Source organism: Pipistrellus kuhlii, unplaced genomic scaffold (assembly GCF_014108245.1).
Source record: "Pipistrellus kuhlii isolate mPipKuh1 unplaced genomic scaffold, mPipKuh1.p scaffold_m20_p_6, whole genome shotgun sequence".
NCBI classification, from domain to species: domain Eukaryota; kingdom Metazoa; phylum Chordata; class Mammalia; order Chiroptera; family Vespertilionidae; genus Pipistrellus; species Pipistrellus kuhlii.
Genome location: NW_023425562.1, coordinates 51,733,482 through 51,760,773, shown reverse-complemented (window position 1 = coordinate 51,760,773; position 27,292 = coordinate 51,733,482). Strand labels below are relative to the sequence as shown.

At 35.9% G+C, this 27,292-nt stretch overlaps 1 protein-coding gene across 18 annotated transcripts in view; it reads right to left on the bottom strand.

Moving 5' to 3' along the window:
• RBM39 (RNA binding motif protein 39) overlaps positions 1-27,040 on the bottom strand; it is a 60,754-nt gene extending 33,714 nt beyond the window's left edge. For 3 of the 18 annotated variants that reach the window (XM_045574705.1, XM_036418007.2, XM_036418010.2), the window contains exons 1-13: positions 26,736-27,039; positions 26,035-26,098; positions 24,227-24,276; positions 19,500-19,694; positions 17,245-17,310; positions 17,095-17,148; positions 15,635-15,752; positions 14,876-15,028; positions 11,826-11,963; positions 10,558-10,623; positions 7,640-7,844; positions 6,924-7,001; positions 2,458-2,508 (exon numbers count right to left, since the gene is read on the bottom strand). In XM_045574705.1, coding sequence (XP_045430661.1) covers positions 2,458-2,508; positions 6,924-7,001; positions 7,640-7,844; positions 10,558-10,623; positions 11,826-11,963; positions 14,876-15,028; positions 15,635-15,752; positions 17,095-17,148; positions 17,245-17,310; positions 19,500-19,694; positions 24,227-24,276; positions 26,035-26,085 — 1,225 coding nt within the window. In that variant the 5' untranslated portion in view covers positions 26,086-26,098; positions 26,736-27,039. Of the gene's footprint in view, positions 1-397; positions 447-2,457; positions 2,509-6,923; positions 7,002-7,639; positions 7,845-10,557; positions 10,624-11,825; positions 11,964-14,875; positions 15,029-15,634; positions 15,753-17,094; positions 17,149-17,244; positions 17,311-19,499; positions 19,695-20,748; positions 21,625-24,222; positions 24,277-25,735; positions 25,809-26,034; positions 26,105-26,735 lie in introns of those variants that run through there. The other 15 variants (XM_045574706.1, XM_036418013.2, XR_006740347.1 and 12 more) reach the window with 15 other exon arrangements.
• Positions 27,041-27,292: the final 252 nt, after the last annotated feature.

Genomic DNA, 27,292 nt, shown 5'->3' with positions numbered 1-27,292 from the left:
ATGACCCTATTGTATTTCTTAGGAGTCTACCCGTGAATACATAGTTATATATTTCTAAAAAACACAAACATTATAAAAGGAATAAGTCTTAAAAATAAGATGCATAAAATTACCTAAGCATCTAAGATTTAATATCCTAGAATTATAAATTATATTACAAACCAGATTAATCTTTTAAAAATGATTGTCTGCTTTAGCATAAGAAATAATAGACTAGCACTAAAAATAAGACTAAAATATTCACTATATTAAAAGCAAAAAAATATTGAACACTGATATTTAAGCTCAGCATTTAAAACTTTTGGTTTTAAGTTTGAAGTGAGAGCACTGGACAAGACAGCCGCTTCATTGTCCACATATGATTTATACAACATTAACAGTAGCTGTTATAACTCACCGTAATCAAAACATTTGACCAAATTTCATTCCAATACATAACAATAAAGCTAAGGATAAAGCAGTGCATTAGAAATTATAATTAAACATTCACCTGAAGAAGTATCAGAAATGTTCCATTGAATAAAAATTATGGTTGCACATGAAATACATCATAAAAATAATTTTTTTTTCTGATAGAATTAGGCTACATATTAAAGTGACTTATCAGATGTCAAACTCTATTGGGGAAAGTTAAAGATGCAACCATGTTTATATTACAGTTAAAATAAAGCCAGCCTGACTGGTGTCACTCAATTATTAACCTGTTAAGCAAGCGGGACCTATAAATACATCAAACATAAACAATATTGGGAACGGGTAGGACGTATGAATACATCCTTGAAATATATGTTGCACCCTGAGAGGGACGGTATATATTTTTTGTAATCATTATAATTATTTGTAAAAGTTAGAATTTTTTAATTCGATGTTTCCATTTTTTTGTTGGTATTCTTTTCTATTTTATTGTAATTTTGTATTTTCCTTTGGGCTTTATATATAAATAAACGAAAATATATATATTTCATTTAAGTATAAATAAAAAATAATATGAAATTACGTCCTCCGGGCGAGGCGTACTGACATGTCCTAGTGAAAAAGTACGCGCCTGTTACAGGTTGCGTAATTAAAAAGGGAACCCCCCGGTTAACAGGTTAAGTATCAACCCATGAACTAGGAGGTCACTGGTGACTCCCAGTCAGGAACATGGCTGGACTGTAGCTTGATCCCACTAAGGGTCGTGCAGGAGTTGGCCAATCAATATCCTTTCTCTCGTCATTGATGTTTCTAACTCTCCCCCTTTCTCTCTGAAATCAATAAAAATATTTGAAAAGCAAACAAAAAAAGATAGGTGAACATATATCTTAAAAACAAAAAGCCTATGTAACCTCATCATAAATAAATGAAAGTATGCCTGGGAAGAAAAATTAGGTCATTACAAAATAATTGAGAACTTAATTTTTCCACTTCTTCCAATTAATTATGACAATATACTAGGAATACTGAAAAATATTTAGAAAATGTATGATAGAAATATTCTGGCTCAACCTAGAAGAATGTAGAACACAATAAATGCAGCAGAAAAATATAGTTAATAGGAAAATCTACTACCCTGCTTTCCCGAAAATAAAAGTGTCTTATATTAACAGTGTCTTATATTAAACTGTCTTATATTAATTTTTTCTCCCAAAGTTGCGCTAGGTCTTATTTTCAGGGGATGTCTTATCTTTCCATGCGCTAGGTTTTATTTTTGGAGGATGTCTTATTTTCGGGGTAACACGGTAGTGCACCTTTTAAAAATCTGCTAGAAATAAAAGGATTGAATATAGCTGCCTCATTTACTGGAAAAACTATACATTTAATTCCCATCAAGGAACATGGTAGGTATTTCTCATATTGAATAATTTCCCTGAACAACTTTAAGTATAGCCTAAAAAAGATGGATACTGAATTTGCTCAATATCAAATGGCTCTATTAAATGGCAGATATTAACATGGACATTAAAAACAAGAAAAAATAGCCCACTTTATAAATTATTTCAATCTCTGAAATGTGCATGCAATTTTGTTCTGGATAATATTCTCATTGTTTGGTACTGCATATACAAATCACTGGAGTTAGAGCCAGTTTTTCCTAATCTCATATTAAGTTGACAAACTATGTTCTGAAAGATTTGTCTAAGTAACAAATATCACTTTCTGACTTATATGTAAAACTAACAATCACTACACAAAAATAAGCTTAAAAGGCTTATTAAAATACTTCTAAGAAAGCTAAAGCTAAAAAACCACAAACATTTTCATTTTTTATCCATGCAATTATAATAGTTTGGATTTGGGCCTTCCAAAACATTCATGTATTAGCAAAATAGCTTACTGTGTGTGTAATGTAATATAAATATATGGCTGTCATTCTGATAAAAACTGGACCAAAAATAAAAGACAATGATGAATATAATAAAGAATTATGTCTTGCTATATTTACATTTATTTTAAAAACAGATGAAAAGCTCAACTCACCTTCAGTCTGTTGAGAAAGTCTTGTTTGCAAATCTATAACAAAAGAGAATTCTACAGCTCAGTGCAGGAACAATGAAGAGCCTCAACTAACAGGGTAAATGTCAGGAGAGCATTAATAAAAGAGGACTACTGTAGCAGGGTTTGTGAAGATGAACTTAGAGTAAAACCTGGCAGCCAAACCCCCTTCCCCATTCCTCATTGGCAAGGCTTTGGGGGCCTTCTTTCATCCTGTCCTAGGAAACTTAGGCCTCTCTTTTCTTATTCCTATTTAAGTATTCTTCTACATCTAAATTACATTCCACTACACTAGTCTGCAAATGGGAATAATGGGAAATGGGGAAAGGGAAGCACACCGGTCAGAAAATACATGAAAACCCTGATCTTGAGAATTCAATTCCAAGTACTTGGGATAGTCAACTATTTATTGTTCTAACAGTGGGAATAAGCTTTTAAACTTTTATAAAAATAGTGATCCCTGCAATAGTATCTAACAGCTGTAAACACTTTCACTAATGTACCAACTGAAGTAGTAAGAGCAACACCAGTGGAAAATACACCATTCTAACTTTATACTTTTTAGAAGTGCTTTTAGTATTAAAAAGTCTAGTCCAGCAGAGAAGATGAATTTTTTTAAAAATCTGGTTTTATAACCTCATCTGGAAATTGAGGCAGGAATGAAATCTAATTGGGTTTATCATAATTTATGTAATACAGGAAAATCTAAGCATCTAGTCAGCATTAAAAATAAACAGGAATTTTTATCAATATATTTCCCATATATAATTGTTAATACTTCTACACTAAAAGCAAAGAGAAAGCTGCTAGAAGTGAAAACAGCAGCAGATCTGAATAGTCAAGAAAATGCCAGTGTTGAAAAGCTATCTTTAAAAAAGTTCAAAAGTTTCAGAAATATACAATATAGAAATTGTTTAGCTTTAATACCCAATTTTCATTAACGTGAAATTCAACTGCAACACTTTGCCATTCGGGTTCCTTGCTGAGTACATGAAAATGATCAAAAAACTTGGGCAAAAACTAACAGGATCCGCAGCCCAAGTTATATTGGGATATTAGTATACCTGGGTCCTAGGTGCTCAAAATTGGCATCTCAAGGAGTTGAAGAAATATAACTGGTGTATACTGAAGGAACTTGAAGATATGACCATAGGAACGGAACATTGTCAATAAACTTTAAATTAAAACACAATTTGTCTTTTTATTTTTCCTAAAATGGGAAAAAATGTATAGATATCAGAAATCCATACTATTTTAAGAGTTAATAAATCCCTATAAAAATTTCAAAAATAAATACTTCACATGACTTTCTGATCCCAAGTTTATGGCCAGAGGAATATGAAGCCACCAAAACTAATTTGGAGGTTGCCAAGAACTTATTTTTAAGTCTGACCAAGTACTCTGACAATAAGATATGAATATTTAAAATCATGTTTTCTTTTCATAAAAAACCTTCAAATTATTTTTTATGTCATTGGTTATAAGTTAGAAAATAAAGCATTGGTTTCATAAAGGTAAAAACTCTATTTTAGAATCTATTAAATTTCCAGAATATAAGCATGTGGAGTCTGGCCAGAGTGGCTCAGTTGGTTGAGTATGATCCCATGCACCAAAAGGTGGACCATTGCCCTGGCAGGTGTGGCTCAGTGGATAGGGCGTCAGCCTATAGACTGAATGAAGAGTCCAGGTTCGATTCTGGTCAAGGGCATGTACCTTGGTTGTGGGCACATCCCCAGTAAGAGTGTGCGAGTGTGCAGAAGGCAGCTGGATTGATGTTTCTCTCTCCTTGATGTTTCTAACTCACCCTCTCCCTTTCTCTCTGTAAAATATCAATAATATAATTTAATAAAGAAAAAAAAAAATGGGCCATTGATTCCCAGGCCTAAGTTGTGGGCTCAACTCCCAGTAAGGGATGAAAGAATGTAGCTGACTGTAAAATCTTCAATTAGGTAAAGATACTGTTTTGAAAAAGATTAAATCAATGTATTTGATTTACCATCCAGAATAAACCTAAGATTGTTAAGATATCAATCATGTCACTGCATCAAATTCCCAAAGACAGGAAACAATTTAAGTCACTATCCTTTAGTGAGAATATCTAAAATATGTTGAACAATCAAACATTTCCTAAATTACTGAATGACCTGAACAATGAATGGCAAGCAATACCAGAATGGACTTCAGACTAAATAATTTTCACATCACAAACTAGGAATTATTTATAGCAAATGATTTCCTATAACTACTTGTTCACTGAAAATTATATTACTAATGCTTTTTTAAAATGTCAAAATAGCTCTAGCTGGTTTGAGTCAGTGGATAGAGTGTCAGCCTGTGGAATGAAGTGTCCTAGGTTTGATTCTGGTGAAGGTCACATGCCTGGGTTGTGGGCTTGATCCCCCAATAATGGCATGTAGGAGGAAGCAAATCAATGATTCTCTCTCATCATTGATATTTCTATCTCTCCCTTCTCTGAAATCAATAAAAATGTATTTTAAAAGTAAAAATAAATAATTGGAGTAATTGTTCTGATTTTTAATCTTTTTAAAAATATATATTTTATTGATTTTACAAAGAGAGGAATTGAGAGGGATATTTAGAAATGTCGATGAGAAACATCGACCAGCTGCCTCTTGCACACCCCCACCGGGGATGTGCCCGCAACCCAGGTACGTGCCCTTGACCGGAATCGAACCCAGGACCTTTCGGTCCGCAGACCAACGCTCTATCCACTGAGCCAAACCGGTTTTGGCTGATTTTTAATCTTTTTTTAATCTTATAAGGTTACAATTGGCATGGTTTTGTCAGAAATTTTACAGAATAACTATCAGATTTCAAAATAAATTGCTCAATATGACAGGAAGCACAGAAAACTAAAGACAGTTTTCTAAAGGTACTTTTAGATATTCATTAAAATAAAAAACCCACAAAACACTAGCCTGGCAAGTGAACTCAATGGTTAGAGTGTCCCTTGTCATTTTCCAGGTCAAGGGTAAGTACCTGAGTTGCAGGTTCCAACCCTATCTCGTCCCAGCTGAGGTGGGGACAACCAAGTGATGTCTCTCTCTCACATCAATCATCAGTGTTTCTCACTTTGCGCTCTCTCTCTGGCTCCCTCCCTCCTTTCCACTCTCTCTAAATATCAATGCGAAAAAAATACCCTTGGGGGAGAATTAACAACAAAGAAGAAAATAAAAGAAAAGCCCCTTCTAACTAATGAAGAGCAATATAAAAGTAGAAAATTATACTCTATTAATCAGCTATTGAACTTGCCATTTACAAGGAACCACATGATCTTTTTATATAGATTCAGTACCATCATCATTCATTATTTTCTTTACTTTTTAAAATAATTTTTTATTTTTCAATAACAATTGACATCCAATGTTATATTAGTTTCAGGTGTACATATATCATTTTTTATATATTGCAGCCTCAATTTGTAGACATGGTAAAAGGACCAATTCATAATATAAATTGCGTACTTTCTTGGGATAAAGTATTTCCTGTCATGCAGGCTTCACAATACAAATAGTTTTGATATATACAAAAAAAACCCCACAAGTTGTCAACATTTCAAAATTAAATGTTATCCTAACTTGTAGATATGCACTAATACCAAGGTATATAAAGACAAATCCACGTTATTAAGTTAGGCCATCTAAGAGAGGAAGACCATGTGTTTCATGGGGGGGGGGGGGGGGCGGGGGGTAAGGGGCGAAGGAGGTGTCCCACAGCCAGGCCTGCACCTCTGGCAGTCAGGGAACCCTCAGGGGATGTCTTGACTGACGGCTTAGGCCTAAGCCAGCAGTCAGACATCCTTAGCGCTGACAGAGGCAGATGTTCTGCCACCTCTGCTAAGCTCACCAGCTATGAGCCCAGTTCTGACTGAGAGCACTCCCCCTGTGGGTGGTCAGTGCACATCATAGTGACTGGTCCTTCTGAGCCATTTTGCATATTAGCCTTTTATTATATAGGAGGATTATAATAAACTGCCAATACTCTCCTCCCTTTCTGTCCTCTCCAAGAACTTAATTCCCTAACTTAAGATCTCAAAATAATGTGTACTATTTAGGAAAGAACTTTACTGGGCAATTTACTGAGTGCTCTTGATACTGTAATCACTTCAGTAAAGCCCTCTGGTAGTTTTCTGAACTTAAATATTACAAAGAAACATTTTGTTCCGTAAAGCAATATAAACGTTTTGGTCTCTATGGCTTATAGCAATCTAAACTAAAATTGGTGTGAAGGATTAAATATAATATCCTAATAGTTTATTATGATTAGTAAATAATTCTGTCCTCTATCTCCATTTCCTTATGGGAATTTATTGGCTATAAGTACTTGATGAATTGAATTCTCAGTAAGTCCTTTTAAATACAAAAATTTGGCAAATTTTCGAATTAGGTGAAAAAACAATGATTTCAAATTAGAAAAGATTCAATTCCTACCTGCCACAGCACCAAATGCCAAGGAGCCACTCATTTGTAGAGCTTGCTGTGCTGCTGGTGGGATCTGCAAACCTGTACCTGGAAAAGCATAGGTCTTAAAGTCATTAATATGTTAAGAGCAGAAAAATCCAGTCTTCTGAGTCTTTACTACCAAAGTCACTCCAATAATAAACATGACAAGCAGCGTATTAGTGTAAGAGCTACAACTAACTTTATTAAGTTTGAGAATGTTATTTTTATAAAAAGCATAAGGAATCCTGTAGCATGCACTGTGGTACTCAAAAATGCACCACCATAAAGTAGATTCCATTAGAACTTTAAGGTGAGGAGCTTAATCTATGAAATTAAATATATGTGCTGCACAAGGAGAACATCAATTCCAAAATAAATCACTTTCCATTTATTAGTCTCGATCAGTAGTCGGCAAACTCATTAGTCAACAGAGCCAAATATCAACAACTGATTGAAATTTCTTTTGAGAGCCAAATTTTTATAATTAAACTATATAGATTGTTAACTTAATTAGGGTCCTCCTAAGCTGGCCTTTGCTAAAATCTCCACGGGACAAAGAGCCGCATGTGGCTCGCAAGCTGCAGTTTGCAGACCACTGGTCTAGATACCTTTCTCATTATCATAATCATACTAAATCATTAACACTAAAAAAAATAATAAAAAATAAAAAAAATTGGGGGTGGGGGCAAAGGAAAAAAATTTACCCTCTGCAAGTCTTGCCATTAACTGAAGACGACCAGTTGTTCCCAAATCAATTCCAGTCCTTTCCAGTTCATCACTGTCCAAAAAGGAGCTAGCACTGGAAGCATCAGTTCGTTCAGTAACGTGACCAACTTTCATTGGCCTTCCTGCTAGCTCAAATCCATTAAGTTGTTCCAAAGCCTTCTTGGCACATTCTGAATCAGAAAACTAATAGAGAGATAGATAAATAAATAAATAGTCCAGTAGATTAATTTACATAGATAAGAAAATGATTATTTATTAGTTTACTAGAGTCCTGGTACATGAAATTGTTGCACTGGGTAGGGGGGTCCCTTAGCCCAACCCGCACCCTTTTGCAGTCTGGGAGCCCTAGGGGGATGTCTGACTGCCTGGAGGCAGAAGAGGTTCCCTCCACTGCCACTGTTCTTGCCAGCCTTGGCTCTGGGCTTCTGGCTGTGAAGCACTCCCACTGTGGGAGTGCAGTGACCACCAGGAGGCAGCTCCTGCATTAAGCATCTGCCTCCTGGTGGTCAGTATGCGTCATAGCGAATTGTCATACTGCAATTCAGCCAATTTGCGAATTAGTCTTTTATTTTTATAGGAAATTACATACGACCATATTCAATAATTACAACTGGGCAGATGATGAAGAAATTTTAACCTATAATGTAATGAATATAATCAGACCGTATTACTGACATGATTTAAAATGACTTAGATAGCCAAAACCAGTTTGGCTCAGTGGTAGTACGTAGGTCTGCAGATTAGAGGTCCCAGGTTCGATTCCAGTCAAGGGCATGTACATTGGTTGCAGACACATTCCCGGTAGGGGGTGTGCAAGAGGCAGCTGGTCGGTTTCTTTCTCATTGACGTTTCTAGCTCTCTCTTTCCCTTCCTCTCTGTAAATCAATAAAAATATATTTTGAAAAAACAACACACACATAAAATGACTAGATAGGGTCCAGCTGATGTGACAAAATGGTTGAGCAACAGCCTCTGACCCAGGAGGTCATGATTTGATTACTGGTCAGGGCACATGCCAGGGTTGCAAGCTTGATCCCCCAGTGGGGGGTGTGATTGGAGGCAGCCAATCAACGATTCTTTTTCCATCATTAATGTTTCTATCTACCCCTCTCCATTCATCTCTGAAATCAATAAAAATATTTTAAAAAGTAGAGAATGATAGGCTCCTGAAAGGAAGCTTAAAAATAAAATAACCGAAACCGGTTTGGCTCAATGGACAGAGTCGACTTGGGGACTGAAAGGTCCCGGGTTCGATTCCAGTCAAGGGCATGTACCTTGGTTGCGGGTATATCCCCAGTAGGGGGTGTGCAAGAGGCAGCTGATCGATGACTCTCTCTCATCAATGTTTCTAACTCTCTACCTCTCTTCCTTCCTCTCTGTACAAAATCAATACATTTAAATAAATAAATAAAACAAACTAGGGACTCCCTCTTGAAAGCATGCCAGCACCTTTCCCACCCCTTCCTCCTCCTTACCCCCCTTTTCCCTAAGCTCCAAGGGCCTTTCTTTTATCTCTGTAACTTGTTCCCTGAGCCCATTTCTCCCATGACACATCAATTGGAGCCTCTGACACCCCCACCCCAGAATCAATCTGGGACCCTTTAGTCCATGGGTGGACACTCCAACCATTGAGTCTGGTAGGACCAGATATTATTTTTAATACAAAGTGCTGAGTCAAATTTTCTTGCCAATTAAATCATGAATATTCTTAATTCCAGGTTGCAAATGCAGAAAAATTCTAATTCATACCCTCTGGTTTTACTTTAATGACAGAAAGGAACATATTCCCATGAATTCCGTAGTTCAATTTTTTATCAGATTATTTAAAAGAATTTCTGGCCCTGGCCAGGTAACTCGGTTGGTTAGAGCATCATTCTCATATGTCAAGGTTTTGGGTTCAATTTCTAGTCAGGGAACATATAAAAGCAGTCAATGAATCATAAAAAAGCGTAAGTGCCGAGACCGGTTTGGCTCAGTGGATAGAGCGTCGGCTTGGGGACTGATTCCGGTCAAGGGCATGTGCCTTGGTTGCGGGTTTTTTTTTTTTAATCCTTGGCAAGGATATGTGGTTCTTTTAAAATCATGGACTGGGCCGAAACTGGTTTGGCTCAGTGGTAGAGCGTCAGTCTGTGGACTGAGGGGTCCCAGGTTCATTTCCAGTCAGGGGCATGTACGTTGGTTACGGGCACATCCCCAGTAGGGGGTGTGCAAGAGGCGGCTGGTCAATGTTTCTCTATCGACGTTTCTAGCTCTCTATCTCTCTCCCTTCCTCTCTGTAAAAAAATCAATAAAATATATTAAAAAAAAAAATCATGGACTGGGCTGTAATGGTTAGTCAGAAACACAACTCATTCCTCATCATTGTGATAAGATACATAGATATAAAAAGGATTTTAAGTAAAATGAAATCCCAACAGACCTCATTCAACAGACAAAAATGTGTCAAATAGCCGAAACCAGTTTGGCTCAGTGGATAGAGCGTCGGCCTGCGGAATGAAGGGTCCCAGGTTCAATTCTGATTAAGGCATTGAACTGATCAAGGCAACTGATCAATGCTTCTCTCTCATCGATGTTACTAGCTCTCTATCCCTCTCTGTGAAAAATCAATAATATATATATATTTTTTTTAAAATGTGTCAAACAAGAGTCAAAAATTAAAGGAGTTGAAGACTTTAATTATAAGAACAGCTGGCTAAGAAAAATGACCAAATGCAGGAAGGATAATAGTAAACTGGTTAAAATTTCACATTTGGTAGATACATACTGCTACTAAAATATGGCTATATGACATTGTGCTAATTTAAACCATGGTCCAATTCTCCACTAACAATAACTAATGAAGTTTTACTATACTGCTTAAACAAAAAACATTTAAGTTGTAATGTTATTTATTTACCGTAATAAATCCGTATCCCTTGGATCGACCTGTTTCACTATCCATCATGAGCTGGATACTTTCAATCTAGAAATAAAAAACATAATTATTACTAAGTAAAAAGTAGGGGGGTAAAATGTTTTTCCTTGAAACATGACTGAATAATCTCTCTCTCTTCCCTAAATAACAAATGAAAACATACCACAACCCGAATTACCCCACCCCTAAAATCTTCTGTAAGGGTAGCAAGTTCCCAAGCAAGAAGTCATGTACCAGGGAGCTAAAAAATATTTCAAGAATATTAATTTTTTGCCTCAAAAACAAGTAACAAAAAATAAAAAGTTCTTTGTAAAATACAGTCAGATGTTAGAAATGAAAACATTTTTATTTCCTTTCCATATGCCAAAACCATAAAAAAATAAATTGCCCAAAGTGTTGGAATTATTTAAAAAGAACATTGGACTTAGTGATGATTATGCAACTCTGTAAATATAATAAAAAGCAATTGTTTACTTTAAATGGGTGCATTGTGTGGTTTGTGAATTTTATCATACCCCAAAATAAAGCTGTCAAAAACAAACAAAGCATGAAAAAATAAGATACAGCATGCCTATCAATTTACTCAGGTTCTAGTGGACTCAGGAAATTCATTTTATGATTGATCAACCCATGCCTTTATGACTTGTGTATATTTCCAATACACAAAGCATTCACAATTTCAACACCCCTATGTTTACCACTATTGAATTAAAACAGTTTAACAAAGGGTTAAAATGGGGTAATGAAAGAAAGCAAAAAAATATACATTCAAGAGCAATGAACATTGCTAGTTGGTAAGGTTTAGCAGGAACCAAGATTTTTATTCACGGGCACAAAATGAATCTTGTAAACCAAAAAACAACCTACTGTTAATATTTATTCTGCAATAAAATGTCTTTTCCAAAATGAGGACCCACTGGACATAAACAGAAAATATAATTATACTTTAATTTAGTAGAGAAACTTCTCTACATATCGAGGAAGAAAAGCATTCAAAAGAACCAAGGGTTTTGAATAACAACGTATTAATAAAATATCTAACTTCACACGGTATCTTCTTACAGGGAAAAGGAAGATATCAAGGATTGTCACAATCCTGAAGATTAATTGAAATTATCACAAAAACCTTGCAGAATCACCCTCCCCATCTTAATTTTTATAGAACAACAAAGTAGATATACAAAAATTATTATAGTTACACTTGGATCAAGAGCCTATTGAAATTTATTGGTTCAAGAAATGGAACTTACCCTTCCAAAAGGCTCAAAGATCCCCCGCAGCATATCTTCAGTTATGTTGAAGTGTAACGAGCCCACATAAAGCCTCATAGGTCCAGCACTTCCCTTTTGTAGATTGTTTGCCATTGCTGCGGCTCTGTTTTTTTCTGCCTACAAATTAGATTAAGTAAAAATGTACATTATAAATCAAATCAAACCATTCAATCATGACATTTTTTCCCAAGTGACTATCATTAAAAAATGGCGTACTTTGAGTAGTATAGGAGAAAAAAAAGGTTAAAGTTAAGTAAATTCAAACCTCATTTGATGCTTCTGAGCCCTGGTTGTCAGGTGAACCTATAAACTATTAGTATATTTGAACTCCTCCATCAGAGGAAAAGAACAGACCAATTACTTTTCTATTGTTAACATACAATCAAGTGATAAATACCCAACATTAAGAACTCCCAAAATATTAACTAGGACATTATCACCTTTTACAGGTCATAAAGCAAGTAATTTGATTATGGTTGCTTAGATTTGTTAGCAATGAAACTGGAATTTCAAATCTGATTTGGTTACAAAGCTTATTTATACCTTATATGAGTCTGATGAAAGAACCAAATAATTTAGGGGTTATGGCATATTAAATCAGTAATTTGAAAACCTACCAACATGTCTATTTAGATGTTGAATCCTAATGCATACTTTCAAATTATATAAGTTATAGAGGCCCGATGCACAAACATTCCTGCAAGAATGGTTTGATTTGATTGGCTGCCAGAGCTGCCTTTCCGCTTTCCCAGGCTGCCCAGACTCGGAGCAGCTGAGTAGGCTGACACACAAGCATTCACTGCCACTCAGCGTGTGCAAATTAACCTGCTATCTTTGTTGGGCTAATTTGCATATTCACTCACTGGATTGGATGGTAGTAGTCACAAAGGTACACAGATTTGCATCTTTTCTCTTTTATTAGTGTAGATATTGATACATCCCAATTTCTCCTTGTCTAAATGCACTAAAATATTTATTTCCAATTTTGTAAAGAATCAGCATAGAGGAATTATATTACAGTTTAGAGTATCTTAAAACTTATTTCTTTCTTTTTAAATATATTTTATTAATTTTTTTACAGAGAGAAAGAGAGAGGGATAGAGAGTTAGAAACATTGATGAGAGAGAATCACCGATCAGCTGCTTCTTGCACAAGGTACATGCCCTTGATGGGAGTCAAACCTGGGACCCTTTAGTCCACAGGCCAACGCTCTATCCACTGAGCCAAACGGTTTCGGCTCTTTTTTCTTTGAAAAAAATATATTTCATTAATTTTTTTTACAGAGAGGAAGGGAGAGGGAGAGCCAGAAGCATCCATAAGAAACATCGACCAGCTGCCTCCTGCACACCCACCACCAGGGATATGCCGGCAATCAGGGTACATGCCCCCAACCGGAATCGAACCTGGGACCCTTCAGCCCACAGACTCTATCCACTAAGCCAAACCGGCTTCAGCAAAGATATTCTTAAATTAATTTGGACTATTTTAGAAGATACTCTTTTTTAATATTTTTACTGATTTCAGAGAGGGAGAGGAAAAAGATAGAAACATCAATGATGAGAATTAATGATTGGCTGCCTCCATATCCCACCCTGGGGATCAAGTCTAAAAACCCTGGGCATGTACCCTTGATAGCAACAGGACCAAAAACCCTTCAGTCCACAGGTCTCTATCCATTCAGCCAAATCAGCTAGGGCTACAAGATATTTTAAATTAGCTTGAAATACCTTATTTTATTTTAAAATACATTCTATTGATTTTTTTACAGTGAGGGAGAGGGATAAACATCGATGGGAGCGAAGCAGCAATCAGCTGCCTCCAGCAAAATCCCTACTATGTGCCAGCAACCAAGGTACATGCCCCTGGCCAGAAATAAACCTGGGGCCCTTGAGTCCACAAGCCAACGCTCTATCCACTGAGCTAAACTGGTGAGGGTTGAAATACCTTATTTTAAAGAAATACTAGAAATGATGGCTATTCAAAAACTACTTTTTAAAAAGTTATTGATTTTAGAGAAAGTAAGGGAGAGGGAATAAAGGAAGAGTAAAAGAGAAACAATTTATTGTTCCATTTATTTATGCATTTGTTTGTTTAATGTTTTTGCCTTGAGTGGAAGGGGTGGGAACAGAAAGAGGACCATTGATGTGAGAAACATCAATTGGTTGCCTCCTGCATGTGGCACCTTGTAGGAGGGATTGAACCTGCAACCAAGGTACAAGGTATGTGACGGGAATAACACCCAAGATCCTTCAGTCCATGGGCCAAAGTTCTATCCAATGAGAAAACGGCTAGGGCATTGGTTGATTGTTATTATGTGTCCTGATCAAACCTGCAACCTTGGCATTATCAGGATGATGCTTTTTACCAAATGAGCTAGCCAGCCAGGGCCAAACTACTCTTGACATGAAGTAAAATCTCCTGAAAATGTTAATTTTTTTGTTTGTTATTCTCACCAAGAATTGTTTTTAATTCTCTGTGGTTCACTGGCTAACACTATCCAGTGAGCTACCCAGCCAGGACAGAAAATGTTGTTTTTTAAATGTCAAAATTAGCGTGCTCTCCTGGGAGCTTACGATGTCTCTCTCTCCTCACCTTTTCATACCTTATAGGCATGCATCTCCTAAACTCTTGCAACCAGGGCAGCAATGAGCAGCCAGTTCTCCTGGTCTAAAGCCATAAATCTGTCTCCAAGGCCCCCTTTTCTCTAACGATTTAGTGAGTCAAAGCAGGTCTGCCTAGGCTCTCTTCTGTTGCTTCTTGTATTCTAACCCCAATTTTAATAAATGTACTCTAAATAAAAAGTCAAAATTGTTCAATTTGACAAATTGCAAGGGAAAAACAAGTTCGTGGTTGCTTAATAAACAACAGAGACTATTACAAATCAATAAAATTCTAGATCAAGTTCTCAAGTCTTTTATGAAATAGGTATTCACACCTTAAGGCACAAAACATTACAGCACAACACTAAGCCAAAAGCAGGTTTCCATTACTATCAATGATCAAAATCTAAAGCAAGAAAAAAAAATTACCTGTGATGCCTGTACTATGATTGGCACTCCTAAAACACGTTGGCCAGTTAATCCTATTGCTAGAGGCACTGAGCTAACATCGACAAACTCCACATAAGCAATTCCCTTGGACCGTCTTGAATTTCTATCAGAAATCATCCTCACATCTCGAACCTAAAAGGAAAACACAAGGTTGTTTGTGGAATCATCCAGTATAAGTCATTATAAATAATTTTTTTAAAAGCATGTTAATGATAAAGCAAAGTTGTAAACTATTAAAAATTTTAGAGATATGTACATTTGTGGGCTCACTTCTCCTTTTTTTGGATAAATGTGGTAACCTTTATCATCTCCAATATTTATTAACTTGCAAGTGAGGTTAAAATAGAAATGTTACAAAAAATGGATTCTGTAATTAAATTCTACTAAATCAAAAGGTTTGGTGTTTATTTATTTTCATTTTTAAAATACATTTTATTGATTTTTTACAGAGAGGAAGGTTGACAGATAGAGAGTAGAAACGTCGATGAGAGAGAAACATCGACCAGCTGCCTCTTGCATATCCCCTTACCGGGGATGTGCCCGCAACCAAGGTACATGCCCTTGACCGGAATCGAACCTGGGACCTTTCAGTCCGCAGACTGATGCTCTACCACTGAGCCAAACCGACTTCGGCAAGGTTTGGTATTTAGATGTCTTCTATTTTATTTGTCATACTGACAATTATTGAAATTTTTGCAATTTCCACTTATATGATCATCCTAAATAGGCTAAGATTACCTTTCCTACTGTAGAAAAAAACTCTTCCAGATCCCTTGGCCGAATTCTTGCTGCCAGCTGCATGCAGAAAACCGTCCTTGCATCTCTTTCCTCAGGAGTTAGATTATCAATAGGTTCCCTAAGAGGAGTAAGAAAGATAGCAATTCTTGTTAAAGTGCATTTTCAGTAAACAAAATAAACTTTATAGAACTAGGTTGCTACTATTCCCAAGCCTGATTAGGTAAAAAATCCACTGGCTTCTCAATCTTAAAAATGGTAATTTCTCCAGGATAATACAAGGTCAACAGACTACTGAACATTTATAAACAAACAGTAACAGTATATAACCCCAATCAGCCACATATCAGACTGGTCTTAAGTTAGTAGAAAGGATGATTTCTCACAACAAAACCATAAGTCATTAAGCGAAATTAAATTTGATAATCACAAAAGATAAATTTGAAAGTAGAACCTGAAATGACAAAAACTATTTAATTCTGCCGAAACTAGTTTGGCTCAGTGGATAGCTTTGGCCTACAAACTGAAGGGTCCCAGTAGGGGGTGTACTTTGGTTGCAGGCACATACCCAGTAGGGGGAGTGCAGGAGGTCGCTGATCAATATTTCTCTCTCATTGATGTTTTTAACTATCTCTCTCCCTTCCTCTATTAAAAAAAAAAAAATCAAGAAAATATAATTTCTTAAAAACAGAGATACAAAGCTCGACTAGATCCAGATAAGATAATTGAAAGGGAATTTTTAGAAAGAAAATAAAATATTAGAGTTAAACTGGTCAATAACTGCAAGAGCTTTGAAAATTGAGGTTTTTACCAAATCCTGGAATAATTAGAATATACCAAGAAATAGGATAAACACAAGGTTAAAAGTTTCCTCTAAGCTTAGTCAGCGTGGCTCAGTGGTAGAACATTCACCTGTGAACCAGGAAGTCATGGTTCAGTTCCAGTCAGGGAACATGCACAGGTTGCAGACATGATCCCCAGCGTGGGGTATGCAGAAGGCAATTAATGATTCTCTCTTCACTGATGTTTATCTCTCTCTCTCTCCCTTTCTGAATTCTATTAAAAAAATAAAATAATAAATAAATAAAGGCCCCCTTTAAGGGAAGGCAGAACATCAGTAAAGAACAATACTATCAATATAATGCTGCGGATATAATAAAACATTGCTTGAACAGAATGGTAAATTGGACAGGTAAGTCTTATATTTAAAAGGAAAATAACCTATAGAAACATGCAAAAACCAAAGACTATTTAAAAACCAGTCAACTTGGTTAAGATTATTTATATGAAATTAGAAGGAAAGCTGTTAAAAATTTACAAATACATTTAACAGTACTAATGCTACAAAAGGACATTTAATATGGTCCAATTTACTTAATGTCACTAACTTTAGCAATAGTATAAATTACAAAAGCTGTATAAAAGCAAAACGTTCTAAAGAAATAAATAGTGACAACAGCTACCTCACGGGGCTCTTGTCTTTTCTGAATGGACTTTTGCTTCGGGAACGTCGTCTGCTGCAAAGTTAAAAAGTTCCAGAAGTTACCCAAACAAATACACCACATCAGTTCCTTGAAAAACAATTTAAACAATTCAGAAGTATGTTTAAAAACCTTAATTTGACGCTATGAGGCAACCCAATCTTTCCTCGGATGGCACTGTTAAATTTTGGTCCGGAGCTAAAAAGGAAACACAAAATTACACTAGTTACAGGTTTAGGGTCTTGCTAAGATCACGTTCATGTGCTCTCCAGCAAGCTTAACATTGTTTAGGCTGCTTCTTTTCCACCTCAATTATGAAGAGGAAATAGACTTTTTAATTCTATCCCAAGCAAACTGCTCTTACAGCTATCCATCCTGGACCACTGAAAGGTGCCAAAGAACAAAGGTTACAGCCTCAAAATTTTTAAATTCTGAAAATGCTCACTTATTTTTAGTCTAGTTTTTAAAAGATTACACATTTATGAACACATTCCTGAGGTTTAAGAAAAACATAGAAGTCCTTACTTCTCTCACACCAGATAATACTATAATTAACAATTTGGCGTGCATTTCGGCACTTCCTTCCTCAGGAACATACATATAATTCATGTATTGTTAAGAGACTTATTTTAAAAAATAAGGAGACTATACATAATCATGAAACTCCAAAATTCCATTTTATTCAAGTCTCAGGGATTGTATAAAAATACATCTAGCACATCACACTTCACTTCCCTGTGGCAAAATATTCCATAGTAAAGATGTGAAGGAAGTTTAATTCTTTAAAACAAAAAAACAAACTATTTTGAGGAGTTGACATATTAAAGGTTAAAAAAAAAAAATCAAAAAGGCAACTATTCTAAAATAACTCTTAAAAGGTCCAGCAATTTAGGAGTCTTTTATTTTGAGAGACCAAAATAAACTAAATTTAAGAGACAATCAGATGTCCCTTAGTGCTCATCCTGTTATTCTTTTCCAGAAAGGTAGCAAAATGAATTATCTAGTGGTCTGTGACCCACCATTTGAATTTGTTTTCATGAGTTACATATGTACTTAACAACACTCAAACAATTACAAATAAATTTTGTATTAAACCTTTGCAATTCATGCTAATACTGATAATATACATTTTCTGAATAAATTAAAAGTTCAAAGAATGTATACTTTCTTTTCCCTTAATTTTAAAAGTCCCAATTTTTGCCTCCAGTTAAAAATCACCTGAAGCCAAATGTAAGAACTAATTTTTAAGTCAGACCACGATCATAGGCTGACTTCGAGCATTTATTACTGAACAGAGAAAATATAGTATTCAATTTAATGTAATCCTTTTTCCTCCTATTTAGTTCATTTTGGTTAAAAATTAAAAAAGAATGCAGTAGACTGAGAAGTTGGACAAAAAGCAAAATATTTTCTAATAGAGCATTTAGAATTAAAAACATGGCAGAACCTTTAAGCACTTTATAAAGTAGCTAGGAGGAAGTTAAAAAAACAAAGAATTCAATTATTTTTATTTTAAGATTTAAGAACCAGAATCAGAACTCAAAGTGATACTAACTTTAATGGCTTCAAACACCAAAACATTTCATGAACAGCAGTATGATGGGTGCTTTATTTACATTCTCTTCAATGTTCATTAATAGTTTTTCATTTTAACATACCCCAGTTTATAATGGTATGTTTATTAAGTAAGGGAAAGGCACTAATGACTGTTTAAAAGTTATGTGTAGACAGACTCTTACCAGGTATTTAGTTGAGGTGTTTTTAATGACTATATTGAAACTTTGCTCCTTAAATAGCCACATCCAACTTTTCTTAGCTATTTAATCTTCAAAGCACATTTAGTGCTTTATTTAAAAAACAAAACAAAAAAAACCAAAAAACCCAACCTTAAATACAATGTGATGAGCCCCCAAAATCATCATTATCCAGGAGCATCTACCAAATTCACAAAGGGTCTATCATTTCAGCTGTAAACAGCCACACAGATAAGATTACTGTTAACGAATTACATACTTGACTATTTTAACTTACATCCATCAGAGCTTTAAACTTTTAAATAAATTTATGTTCAGTTAATGTTTACATACCATGTATTTGGCATTACATATCAAAAAAAATTTTTAAAGCATTCTAATGCTTTACTTTGGACTGGGCATACAGTTTTAAAATATTTTAATATAGAACATCAAAATAATAATCTGTATGCCTAGAGTAAAACAGATGTATTTGTCCACAGTTTTCCACTTTACTAGTCCTTCTATGCCAATATCCTTATTTAATGAAATACACTGAAATGTAAAGTTTCACAGTTCAAATCACTCAGATTAAATTGCTATCTGGATACCCAGCAAATGACTCTCAAACCATCATAAAATATAGTTACATACTAAGGACTTCGGTAGCGGCCTCTGAATCTGCGATCTCGACTTCTTGAGCGGCTCCGTCTCCTTTCTTTGCTTCTACTTCGCTTCCTTTCACGGCTTTTGCTCTTTTTCCTTTCTCTATCTCTGCTTCGCTTCCGTTCCTTACTTTTGCTTCTTTTTCGTTCATGACTACGACTTCTGCTCTTGCTTTTTTTCCTCCTGAGAAGAAAAAAGTCATCATTATATTGTTGGTTTAAAATCTGCCAAAATATACTGCCTTTTATGGTCAGAAATTTAAAATATTTTTGTAAATTTTGTTTTACTATCATATGATACAATGATACATAATCATACTTATGGAAAAATAATTTCTAGGTAAGATAAACACCCACCCTTTTCTTTCTACTACTGAAATTCAGCAGTCAGTTGACAAAGAATCATTTGAGGGAGCAGGGACTATTCCTGAGAGTCAGCTACAGCTCTAACAAGAAAAAGGTCTTATCAACAGATAGAGATCAAAACTTGAACTTTTAAGTAAAAACTTCATCTTCTAACTGGCCAACATGTATTACTGTAATTCACAGGATACAGTTATAATAGAATACGTTAATAGTTAAGTATTAATACTGGACCACATATATAATTTTTCATTAAGTATATTCATTTTCCTTAAGCCATTTTTGACCCAATTTAAATTTAAATTCTTTCAACAGCCATGCAAACATCAGTATTTTGTTTTTTATGAGCAAAATTATAGGAATGACAAAGGACAAACTATTGCAGTAAAATGTATTCTGACACTCCTAGACTTTATTGTAACCATTTCAGATACTTTCTTTTGAAAGTTGTGAGTATACCGGAATATGGAATATGCCATTTTTATGCCAGTTTATACAAGCCTGAGGGGTGCAACAAACAACAATCAACATCTCTCCATATATATCTCCTTAAAAAATTAAACTCTGAAAGGTAAAAAGCCAGTCAGTAATATCTTCCTGTTCATTTCTGTATTCTTCAGTGTGCCATCACCCAAATTTTAGAGGTGCCTTCAGATATTTCAGTATAAATTGAAAGACATTTCAAAATAACTTATTGCACTAAAAGGTCAATTTCTAGTGGCTAAAAGATGGAACATTTTGACAAATCTACATCATTTGGAAATTTAGTCCTTATCAAAGCAAAATTAGCACAAGAGCATTGAAGTCTGCCTCAGAGAGAACCTGTAAGCAGGTCATCTTAGAGTGCATTGAAAATAGAAAATGAAGACACCCACCTTCTGGAATCTTGAAACCCACACTCCAATCACAAGGAGATGTAGAGCTTTCCAAGGAGGCAGAAACTTTTGTCTAAAATTTCAAGATAATCCACCTGACTGTCAGAAATGTATATGCTAGGTAGCACATGACAGAAAATTAGGCTACACTCATTATTTATATAGAAGTCATCAAAGCAATGCCCAGAAGGGCAACAGAGAACATTCCAACTCTGTTGCCTGAAAAACCTGACACTATCTTTTAATAAGTCTGTGCAATAGCTATATAAGTCCTAAATATAATCAATTAGAGGACAAAGTAAAAAGTAACTCAATCTTCCACAAATAAGACAAAGTTTTGCTCTGCTCGTATATAGCCCATAGTAGAGGCAGCAAACATATTTACCTCTTTTTAGACTCAAAACTTATTTTATCAAAGGAAACACTCAAATATTGGAGAGCTAATTTCAACTTAAGGTCTTCCTAGGACTTTTAATGAGTCCCCACCCACATCTGAAGGCAACCCCAGATAGGTAAAATGACAGGAACCTGATTAAAACATTCAAGATATACATTTCTCTGCATAAAAGCCCAGACAAATATTTAAGGATGTAAGAAAGCAGTATACTTCTCTATAACAAATTGCAGAATATTAAGTTAACTAAAGAAGGGTTATAAAAATCCATACTAATAGTCAAATCCTGTTACAACTTAATGGGACTTTCCAAAGTCTTTAGTGGCAGTGGAATTTTGTACTGAACATCATTGAAGTAAATGGTCCACTGGGCTGGGCCTTTGGACTTTTTGGTTATATGGCCTCTGCTGTAAAGGTGTTTTGCTATAACTGGATTTGACCTCTTCCATGTAAGAAGATCTAAATTTTAAATGCAAAGTACTCTGGAAAATAAGAAAAAAATAGAAAAGTCATTTATTCCAAAATTTAGATAATCCACACCACAGTAGCCAATATATTTCAACTGTGTCATTTTATTGTTATCCCCCCTCTTTTTCTTTTCTTTTCACTAATTCCTAAAGAGCTTAACTGAATGAATGCTGATCTAGACTGCAAAACTGATTACACTAAGAATTAACATTCCCATGAAGGCAAGCTCCAGTACCTGATGTCTTGCCAAAGTCAGGGGTATACAGCTCTTTTCAAAGTAGGTCAATTTAGAACCAATTTGTGTTATATTAAACTTAGTTCCTTTTACCATTACAATACAAATGAGTATATGGATTGAGAATCAATTTTTTTCATGGCTTTTTTTAGAATTATTACTTTTTTTAAAGAAAACATTTACTAGTCTTTCAATTTTCAGCTGTTTATTTTCCTGCTACCTTAAAACTACCCTGCCCTAGCTGGTTTGGCTCAGTGGATAGTGTGTCTAACTGTGGACTAAAGCATTCAGGGTTGATTCCAGTCCAGGGCACAAGTCTGGGTTGGGGACTCAATCCCCAGTAGGGGGTGTGCTGGAGGCAGCTCATGATTCTCTCTCACCATTGATGTTTCTGTCTGTCTCTCCCTCTCCATTCCTCTCTGAAATCAATAAAATATATATTTTTAAAAACTATTCCAACACTCAATTACTTATAAGACAATGAAGTTTTAGGATGAAAAATGCAAGGTAGCACCTTCCTTTGGTTGACTTACACTAAAAATTAATCACAAAACATTTACTTGTTTTATATTATATCCATCGCTAAACAACAGTTTCTTCTAGGTAACTTTGAAATTAATTTGAAAAGATAATTCCATTTAAAAAGTGGTGAAAGTTCCTGACTGAATAAGAGCTCCATTTATTTAATCAGTTATACATAATTGAGGCTGAGAAGACTGACAGAGAAATAATTTGTACACTTCAAAAGGTATCAGATAGTAGTTTGGAAAGTTTTGCCCTTATAAAGGGAAATCCCTATAGTCAATTACAGAAAACTGTCCATTCTATTTAGTCTCATAAGACTTTTTACGTTAGATAAAAGGCCACTAAGCATCAGTCACTGAATCCTTGTAAAAGCCTGGTGGCCTTAATGAGCTTAAATGCAGGATGAAAACAAGTAAAACTGGAGATGGTATAAGCAGCAAGGAGTGATATCTGAGAACGGTACAAACAAAGGTCTGTGCCCCACAGTGTATGTCCTCATTCTTTCCATACTTAACTATGAGTTTTACTCACCCACCAGGCCTGATACCTAGAACGGATCATTTCAGTCATTATATATGAATATCACACCTTTCCTAAATTTTCTTGGATTATAGAATTACAAATTAGAACCATTAATTAGTAAATAGTTAGTTTAAAAATCTAAAACCAGATGACATTAAACCCAGCATGATTGGTTGATTGCCTCACATATAATAAGTCAAGACTAAACCCAACCTAATATCTATAGGCTAGTAAAGAACTAACAGACTCCCACAAGAAAAAAATGTAGGACATTCACTACATTTTACATTACTTTTAAACCATTACTACTACATTATCTTGAGATGATTATACTTTTTTAAAAATGTGGGTAACAAAGCCTGAATAATCCCTTCTGACAATTTTTAAAAATCTTTTTATGAAATTATATCAACCTACACCTAACGAAGTTGTTGTGAAAATGTTGAAGTAGTGTATTATAAAAAACATTTTCAATTTTTAGGGGAAAAGAGCAAAAAAATAACCTAGGAGTATTTACCATCATTTTTCATTAAGTATTAAGAGCTCAGGAACATGATAAAATAGTTTAATACATTACAAATATAGGTTAACAAAACAACTTAATTATTGTAACATCACTAATCTTAGAACTAAAAGGAAACTCCAAGAATAGTATCCAACCTTATAAAGTAGATTTAATTTATGCTGTTACTTAGAATTTTGTCTACTGTTTATTATGTAGCACTAAGTTACTATTTTGGGTTACTCATTAATTCAAATAAATTGTATCCCTCGATTTTTAAGAACTCCCCATTCTTACTAATAAATTCCAATTGGGTTTAGAAAGTTTAAGACAACAAAAGCTATGTAAGAACAACATAAGTACTTAAGTATGCTATAGCATTAGGACAAAAAGGGCCTTTGATCAGCAAGGATCTTAAATAATTCATAGCTCTGAATCAATAATTTATACCGAACAATCCTTTCCCTGGCCTGATTATTTATTCCTTTTTCTTCTTCTTCTTAATCCATCTTCAGTGGATATTTTAGTATAATTTGTAACATCAATAAACATTAAGACAAAAGATAAAACTCTCATCCAAACTGTCATGGATGTACTTGGAGGGGAAGGTGTCCAAAATGTCCCTGAAACCATATCCTAAAACCTAAGGAAAAACACTTTTATATCCTCAAATAGTTTCTCATCCCAAAAGATAAAGAACCACTTTTCTAAAAGAGGAAAGAAAAGCTTCTGAAGAGAATCTTAGTTTGATGCTTCATCCAGAGGAACAAAACTTTAATAAGATCCCAAATACATCAAGTTCCCCCACCCCAGGTCCCTTCTTAAAACTTACTTTTTGCTACGTTCTTCATGGCCATTAGCACTGCTCAACTTGTTCTCATCCTAAGCAGGGTTGATAGAAGAACATCATGAGGACGAAGTGGTAACATTTCAAGTTGTCAAAGGGTAAAGGGAATAGGAATAAGAAAATACAAAACAATTTTAAAACTAATTACTTATTCATATTTTAACATGGAAGGCTATAAAAAAATTTAGATGGGTATGTGTTTAACCACTTTGTTGCTTACAATTAAATCAAGACACATAAATAAAAAAATACATATTAACATATTACATTTTACTTTCTTAGATAGATATTAAGTTATCCAGATTTACAGAGTTGAAGTAGTTAGACAGAATTTCTTTAAGACACGAATGAAGTCCTGTTTGAGTTTTATTCCATGTTCTATGGTCCCTTTCGTCAGTACCATGGCTCTATTTCTGCCTAAGCCCCAAGTGGCCATGCTAGCAGCCAGCCACTATCGATTTCCTGTGACCGATGCCATTCCTGAGATCTTCGCCCATTTCCGTTGGAGGGTTGGGACTGTAAGAGCTTGATGCCACCTCTGTCACACATCTCGCCCTGAAGCAAACAGGGATTCACACTGCTTTAGTAATGTTGACTCTCAAGAACCCAAGAAAGTCAATTAATAATCCACCAGTCCAACCTAAACATTTCCTACTTCCATACCTGTTTACATGGAATTTCATCCATGTTAAACTAAGACACAAGAATCTTAACATTAAAATATAAAACTCTTCAAGAGTCTTAAGCATTACAAACTATGTACAGTATTTAAAGCTATAAAGAATTCATCCAAATTGGTACCACATGGTCGTGCTACACACTCCAAAACAAATGTATTTTAAAAGGTTTAGCGCAATGTTTATTTTAAAGTTTGATTACAAGAGTTAATGGAGTATAACTGCTAACTTACAAAGCTTACAGTTTGTGACACCAGTGATAATGCATGCACACTGCTATTTTCACCACCAACTGGTGAAAGAATGAAAAGACACTTTATTTTTACTGTGATACTGAAATGGGTCAAAGACTATTAGCCAAAATACTTCCTTTGTAGTTTTTAGTGTGAAATATGTCAGGGACTAATTAAAAATAAGAAAAACAATATGGAGAACAGTAAAAAAGTCATCAAGTGACTCTAGGTTGTGATACTGCCTCTTTTGCTTTAATTTTTTTTTTTTCTTCTATTCAGGGATCCAAGAATTTTAGTAAATTTAATTGAGCAGCAGATCATCAGTTGCCTGTCTTAATTTTAATATCACCAGTCTTTTTATATGTATATAGAGAAAAAAATTTAAATCTCACCCATTTCTTCTTGTAAGACTTATCAAGATTTGCTTGCCACAGACTGGTTATACTTTGTGATTCTTGGACCCCTGCTATTTTCCCAAACCACTACATTCACCTTTTTGCTATACCAAACTGGAGCTGGTAATTCTTAGTTGAGTCATTTTACCTAGGGGACCACGGTACAGCGATAAGTCACTCAATTACTACCTTATGATTGACAGTTCACACTGGAATCAAAGGTGAATTCATGGGAGTAGAGGTGAGATATCGTTAGGCAAGTCTACAAAGAGAGATAGATGGGCATTTATTCATCACGCTGAAGTGAAACTACTGCACAATATTATTACATCAATAGCATATATTTACTTTTGTAAGTTATAAGTAATGCATCTCTGATAAGATAAATCAAGAGGGCTCCGGGGAGGTTAGTTTACATTTCAGCAGTAGTTTCGTGAATAATGCTAAATTAAGAAATATATAAACCTCACCAACATGTTTTTTCTCACCTTCTTGTAAGGAGCCTCAAGCATTGCTTCAATATCAATATCGTCTGCCATTTTCTCTAAACGCCTATGGAAACAATAAGGTAATTCTATGAATAAATATCCTTCGATTCTGCTCAATTTCTGACTCCAATATTACAAAAGCTTCAGAACAACCTTTTCAAAAGCCCAGGCATGATTAAAGTACTTTGCCAGGCTTGGCAATTAAATCTGAAATGCCTCTAACACACAACACATGAAAACCGAGTAAATGTTCGACTTTAAAGAGTCTGCAATGAGCTCCAAAAGCAGAACCCGGGAATCTCAAGCGAGAGGGCCTCTTTCCGCGCAAAACCCGCGCTGCCATTTTAGAAGCTGGGGAAACTGCCTCGGCTGGGAGGGGTTGGGAGCCATGGCTGCGTTCGGCTGGCGCCATGTTGGGAGGTCGGGGCCGGCCCGGGCCTCCAAGGGACTGGTAACCATCACCTGCCCGAGACCTCTCTGGGGTTCGTGCCACCCCAACACCCTGAGACATGCCCGCCGGGAAAAGAAGGGCGCGGTCGTCAAAACGGGGCCCATTTCTCGAAAACCTGCGCCGCCCTCCCCCCCTCTCCCCCCCGTCGCTAAAGATCGCCTAAAAGGAGTGTTCTCAACCCAGAAAAAAAAAAAAAACCATACCTCAAAAAAAGTCTCTGACAATACTCTGCTCAACCACACTGCCTTACCTGCGCGGGCTTCTGGGCCCCTGTGGTGCTCGTATTCGGAAAAAAGGCTGCTGCTGCCGCCGCCGCTGTGGCTACAGTTAAGTCTCTAGGCCCGGGCCGCGGTACGCCCAGCCCGAATTTCGGGCTCCGAGGGCGGATAGGCCCGAGCGAATCTAAAAGAAACAATGGGATTAGAGAAGCCCGCGCGGGAGTGCAGGACGGAGACTTCGGCAGCTCAGGATTCAACCCTGCGACGGCGTCCGCGGACTCTCTGAAATGGCGGCCGCTGCTTCCCCGTACTCACATTCACTAACACGCATATACACACAAACACACGGGGCCTCCAAGAGCCCTCGGCACGGGCTCTCGCGAGAAGCTGCACTACTTCCAGACTGAATAGACCGAAATATCGCGAGATCTAAGAACGGCCCTGGCGACCACGGCTCAATCTCGCGCAATGATTGCGCCATAGATAGTCCCATCCCCCTTTCGGAGCGGCGCCTCTGACTCCGCCCTCTGGCTTAGCGTCTGTATCTCGCGGGACCGCACAAGTTGCTAGAGCAAAGGCAGTTGGTACG